Raw genomic sequence first — 6,298 nt, 5'->3', positions numbered from 1 at the left:
GTAATATTCTATCATAATATCTTGCTGCACCATTTGCAGATTTACCTAATATATTTCTAATTCAAATACACAATCATAACAAAAATAATAGCACTCATAGTCAAATCATGAATTGTATTAATGTTTGTGTATCATTTTTCAGATGTGCCATCTTCAATCTAATCTTCATTCCATTTATTAAAAACGATACTTTATATTCATAACCATAACTTTAAAGAAATATTTTAATTGTAATTTTAACATTATCACTTTTAATAAAATAGGATTTGCAAAAGAAAAATGTCATATTTTAATCTATTCTTATTAAATGAAAAATTCTTCTTAATATAAATAAAAGAAGAAACATAATAATGATAAAATTACAATGAATAATAAAATTAGATAAAAATTAATATCAAACAATACCATTATAATCAATTCTAATATAATTTTGTGTTTGTAATATCACCTATAACATGAAAAAAACATATTCTTTAACATTATAAATAAAAATTTATAATATCAAAAATATCCAAGAATAGAGATTAGTAATTCTCTAGATATCATCTATTTAAAAGAATACTAAATTTATTTAAATTATTAATCATACTTATATTTCACTTATGCACATTAATACTTTCATCGTTTATTCAATGTTATTCTTAAATTTTCTTTCTATTCTATTGTATTTTTTTGATAAGTAAATTTTTGGAATTATTTTATTTTACTCTAATTTTCTTTCTTTTATTCCTTCTTTATTCTTTATTAATAAATAATACCATCGTTCTTTCTTTTTAAATTCTTTATAAGTTTATTGTATTTTCTATTTGATTACTAGTTATAGATATCATCTATAATATAATTATAATTAAAAGTGAAAGAATTTAAGTGTTTATTTTGTTGAAATAATGAATTATTAAATAAATACAATTGAATAACAAAAATTCAACCATATAAATAAACACGTTTAATAAATGAAAAAAAATAATTTCATGAATTAACTCTTAACTAAAATAAAATTGACGAAATAAATGATTTTTATTTTAAATTGTTATATATAACATTAAAAATTATTTTAAAAAGAAAAACAATAACAAATTTTATAACAACAAAACAAAAAAAGACAAATAAAAAAGGGATTAAAAAAAATTAAAAAGATGTATGAAGAACTAGTAATTTCAAAGAAAAATGTCAAATCCATTTATTACAACTCAAGACACAAATGAAAGTGGATTTGTTGTAAGTGATAACTCATTTGCACAATCTGGAGATATAGACTTTTCAGCAAGACAAAATGAACAAGTTAATTTTGCTACACAAACAACAAATTCACAACCAAACCCATCAGGAGCTGGTGATGAAGAAAAACCAAATACCTCAAATGAAGAAGAAGAAATAAAAGAATATAAATGGTATCATTTTTATAAATCAGAATTCTATGCAAGATGGTTCAATGTTGATACTACAGATGTATTAAAAAGAATGTTCTGGGGATTAATTCCATTTTTTGGTAATTTCTTTAAACAAACTGAAGATAGTCCTGATTTATATGGACCATTATGGATTCCATTAACTGTTGTTTTCTTAGCTTTTTTCAGTGGTTCATTAAGTTCAATTATTGAAAATGCATATGATTATAAAAAACTTTCTATTATTACTGGTACTATCTTACTTTATATCATTTTTATTCCAATTATTCTCTGGGCTGTTTGTAGATTTGCCTTTAAAATTAAGAACTCATTAGTTTCTTACATTTGTTTATTTGGATATTCTTATACTATTTATCTTATCGTAATTCCATTATGTGCTATTCCATTTTGGTTTGTTCAAATTCCATTAATTGTTATTGGATTTGTTGTTATGTCCATTACAATTCTTAAGAATATGTTCCATTTATTACATGAAAATACCAAAATTATTGTATTAATCATTACATTTGTTGTATTGATTATAATCAATTTGGCTGTTGCAGCAATTTTGATTGTTTGTTATCTTTCTTCTTATCATATCTTATATCTTTTTTTTCTTTTCATAACAAAATATTAAGTAGAAAACTAACTCTATTTAGTACAGTGTTTGGCCTTAAAATTAAATTTATTGAACAATTTGAAATAGTTGTTGATTTTTTTTCATTTTTTTGATAGAAGAGATAATTTTTCTGATAAATGAAAAGTCAACCCAATTTCAAAGAATTTAAAGAAAGAAATAAAATTATTTTTTATAATTTAAAAGCAGAATAAAATAATGAGTGACGTATAGGACATGTTTATAAGTATTTCAATTTTTTCTACTTATTAGTGTTTTCAAAAGAACATAAGTGCTTTTATTTATTTTATCATTAAGAAAGTCATTGAAAAAACGAAAGTCTTTTAAGATAAAGTAAATTTAAAAATAAAAAATAAAGAAAGGATATAAAAAAGAATAAGATAAAAATCACTTGAGAGAAATTCGTTTAAATACAGCACTGAAAGAAGCTCCTTTATTTTTAGGACAGTTTTTAATATCAGTGCAACAAACAATAATATTGTTTTGTTTAAAATTTTTGAAGGTGTCAAGGTTGTCGGTCAATGAATTGATATTTGGAACTTCAACGATTACAATATCACCTAATGCTATAGCATTAAGAAATTCAGGAGTTCTGACATCACTAAGTTGAACAATAGACGCTGATTTACCTATTTCTTCTAACCATTTTTTTGTTATAATAGATGCGTTTGAACCACAAATATACATTTTGTGTGTTGAAGTATTACGAGCTAACTTTTTAACCCAAGCTGTAAAGTCTTTAAATTTCTTTGACGAACGTTCATTATTTTGAATTTGTTCATCCATCCTTGATTCATAAGATGTTGATTGAAAAGAAAAAGTACTGTTAGTAATATATATACTTGCATCATCATCTGATGAATCTTCTCGAATTTCTCCAATATCACAATAGTCAAATGGTACAGTTGGATAGTAACTCACTTGATAAGGACAATTCATTGCCATTAGACTTTTATGTTTTTTTTTGATTCAAAATAAGAAGTTAATCTCTTTTTATTTATTTTAACTTTTTTTTAATTTCTTTTTAGTTTTCTTTTTCGCCAACCATCTGACTCTAAATTTTATTGTTTTTTTCCTTCTTCCTTGTTTTCTTTTTTTTTTATTTTTGCTTTCTCTGTTTTTCTTCACAAAACAAATTGCAAATTTCAAACTGTAAAATTTTTACTATGTTTGTTTGATTGCTTCTTAAAAATAAAATATTTATTGTTATATATAACAATTTATTATAACATGTTTTTTTGAGTAGAAAATAAAAGCATAATCTCCCGAAAAAATAGGAAAAAAAGATAGAAAAAAAGAAGAAAAAGAAAAGAGAACTTAAAAAAAGGAAAAGAAAATGAAAGAGAAGATTTTTTAAGAAATGGAGAGGCAAATGTCAGCACAAGTTGAGACAGAATTAAGTAGTAAATCAGTTACTGCATCAATTAGAACAAAAATGACAATTGAAGCACAAGCTGGATTAAGAGAAAGAGAAAGAAAAGAAAGAGAAGAACGGTCCAAAACATTAGAAAATTATCTTAGTAAATCTACATTAAGTGATAAAGAGAAAAATTCATTACGAGCTGAGTTGGCAGAAAAAGAAAATGAATATAATCGATGTAAAAGAGCTAAATTAAAGAAAAGTGATTTTGAAACTATTAAAGTGATAGGAAGAGGAGGATTTGGAGAAGTACGATTAGTTGTAAAAAAGAATAGTAATTCATTATTTGCTATGAAAATGATGAGAAAGAAAGATATGATTGAAAGAGGACAAACAGGACATGTTAAAGCAGAAAGAGATATATTAGCACAAACCCATTTTACGAATGATTGGGTAGTAAAATTATATTATTCATTTCAAGATAATGATTATTTATATTTAATGATGGAATATTTAGCAGGAGGAGATATGATGACATTATTAATTCGAGAGAATATATTTAGTCATGAAATGGCAAGATTTTATATTGCAGAATTATTACTTGCGATAGATTCAATTCATCAATTAAATTATATTCATCGAGATATTAAACCTGACAACATATTATTTGATAATAACGGACATATTAAATTAACAGATTTCGGTTTGTGTACCGGATTTCATAAAGATCATGAAAGTTCATATTTTGAAATTGTTGATAAAGCTTCAAAATTAAATTTAAGTGATTTAAAAAGTCAAAAATTATCTAAAGAATTGGCTCATAATTATAAAAATAAAAAAAGAAATTTAGCTTATTCTGTAGTGGGTACTCCTGACTATACAGCACCTGAAGTATTTTTACAAAAAGGTTATTATAAAGAATGTGATTATTGGAGTGTTGGTTGTATTTTATTTGAAATGCTTGCTGGTTATCCACCTTTTGTTAGTGATGATTCTGTTCAGACTTGTTTAAAAATTATTAATTGTAATGAAACTTTACAATTTCCTGACGATGTTGAAATTCACGATGATGCAAAAGACCTTATTAAAAAATTAGTTTGTTTAAAAGAAAAACGTCTTGCTGATATTAAACTTATTCAACAACACCCTTTTTTTAAAGGTTTTAATTGGGATACTATTTTTGAACAAACACCTCCTTATCTTCCTAAATTAAAAAGTCCTTTTGATACAAGTAATTTTGATGACTTTGAATTAAATGAAGATGATGTTGAAGAAAAACCTGTTAATATTAATAATCCAAAAGACCTTGCTTTTGTTGGATATACTTATAAAGGTTTTTTAAATGTTGTCAATACTCCTTCTAAAAAAAGACATGCTCAAGGAATTACCCTTTCTCAAATATTTTCTACTCATATTGCTAATTGATTTATTTCTCATTATTTCTTGTCATTTTCATTTTCTTATTTCAAATGTGAGTTGTTTTCTGTTATTGTTTTAATTGTGTGTTAATTAGAATATGGTTACTGTTAATATAGTAGAATACTAAAATATATTAAATATTATAAATTCGTATAACAATGGATGAAAGACATTGCTATTATCATATTTTAACTATCTTGTATTATGATATTTCCTATATTTTTAATAAATAAATTGTTAACTTGTTAATTCGTCTATTATTCTTTTTGATGTTTTATGTGTTGTAAAAAGAAATTAGTGAATAAATAAACATTAATAATACAATGAATGAATTATAAGAACAAATGAATTTTAGAAACAAACAAAACTTAAAAGAATAAAAGAATAAAATACAGAAAGGAATATAAAACAAACATAGTGTAATGTTTTAATACATTTTAATAATAGAAATATCAATAAATCATGAAGAACAAGTAGAAAAGAATAAAAGAAAATCGATTAAAATAAAAGAATAAAGATAGAAAAGAAGAAAATATACAAATAAGATATATCAAAACATAATGTAATTATTAATTCAATTAATGTATATTCAAAGCAAAACAAAATAGAAATAAACATAATGATGATGAATTAAAACAAATGAAAGAAATAATACAAAAGAATAACTAAATAATGAAGAGAAAAATAAATACAAAAAGAATAAATAGTCTAAATTAATTATTATTTATTTCATAATTAAATAAGTATAATCGAATAATGATTTAAACTAATTGAATATCTTTTATTTTATAGTTTTGTTGTATTTAGTTTATGTAATGTTTTATTTCAAAATAATATCAAAATAATTATATAAATATTGTAATGAACAAAGTGACATGAAATAATAACATAATTAATAACTTATTTGATAAATATGTATATTTATTCTGTTATTTTCATATTTATTCAATTTTATATTCTTGTTGAAAAAGTATATTGTATTTATTTATTTATTATTTATTATTGTTTAATAATGAACCATATTATATAATTTTTTATTTGATATTAATTATAATTCTTAATCATTAAATTATCTTTGTCATTGATTTGAATTTTATTTTTAAATGAATAAATTATTGATTTGATAATTATCATAAACATCTGAGTTTGTTCATTTGTTATTTAATGATTAAAATAAAAGTTAATATAAGAACAGTTAACATATTTCCATATCATCTTATCTTTTATTATTTTTCATACAAATTTAATAAAAATGAAATATTATTTAAAATACAAAATAGAATAATATATTAGAATTAATATATCATTTCACTGTTTTTATTCTTCTTTCTCAAAACACTCTCTTGGAATACTTATGTTATGTTTTAACTCTTCTTCACATCCACAATTAAAGAAACATGATTTTCCAAATAATATTATTGATGTTGGTATTTTGATATTAGTCAATGATTGACATTCATTAAAACATGAAACTCCTATTCTATTAACTGATGT

At 22.3% G+C, this 6,298-nt stretch overlaps 3 protein-coding genes across 3 annotated transcripts; 2 read left to right on the top strand and 1 right to left on the bottom strand.

Annotated features, from left to right (window-relative positions):
* Nucleotides 1-1,167: 1,167 nt before the first annotated feature.
* Nucleotides 1,168-2,065, top strand: ENU1_161660 (Yip1 domain containing protein; the record flags this gene model as incomplete). Its single annotated transcript, XM_008860851.1, has 2 exons — nucleotides 1,168-1,962; nucleotides 2,048-2,065. The coding sequence occupies 2 exons, from the start codon at nucleotides 1,168-1,170 to the stop codon at nucleotides 2,063-2,065; spliced, it is 813 nt and encodes a 270-aa protein (XP_008859073.1).
* A 347-nt stretch (nucleotides 2,066-2,412) lies between these two features.
* Nucleotides 2,413-2,970, bottom strand: ENU1_161650 (hypothetical protein; the record flags this gene model as incomplete). The annotated part of the gene is made up of 1 exon (XM_008860850.1): nucleotides 2,413-2,970. The coding sequence occupies one exon, from the start codon at nucleotides 2,968-2,970 to the stop codon at nucleotides 2,413-2,415; it is 558 nt and encodes a 185-aa protein (XP_008859072.1).
* Nucleotides 2,971-3,385: 415 nt separating this feature from the next.
* Nucleotides 3,386-4,810, top strand: ENU1_161640 (protein kinase, putative; the record flags this gene model as incomplete). The annotated part of the gene is made up of 1 exon (XM_008860849.1): nucleotides 3,386-4,810. The coding sequence occupies one exon, from the start codon at nucleotides 3,386-3,388 to the stop codon at nucleotides 4,808-4,810; it is 1,425 nt and encodes a 474-aa protein (XP_008859071.1).
* Nucleotides 4,811-6,298: the final 1,488 nt, after the last annotated feature.

The sequence above is a fragment of the Entamoeba nuttalli genome, assembly GCF_000257125.1.
Source record: "Entamoeba nuttalli P19 unplaced genomic scaffold asmbl_6901, whole genome shotgun sequence".
NCBI lineage: Eukaryota > Evosea > Mastigamoebida > Endamoebidae > Entamoeba > Entamoeba nuttalli.
The sequence above is the reverse complement of the archived record's forward strand: the minus strand, read 5'-3'. Positions and strand labels throughout refer to the sequence as shown.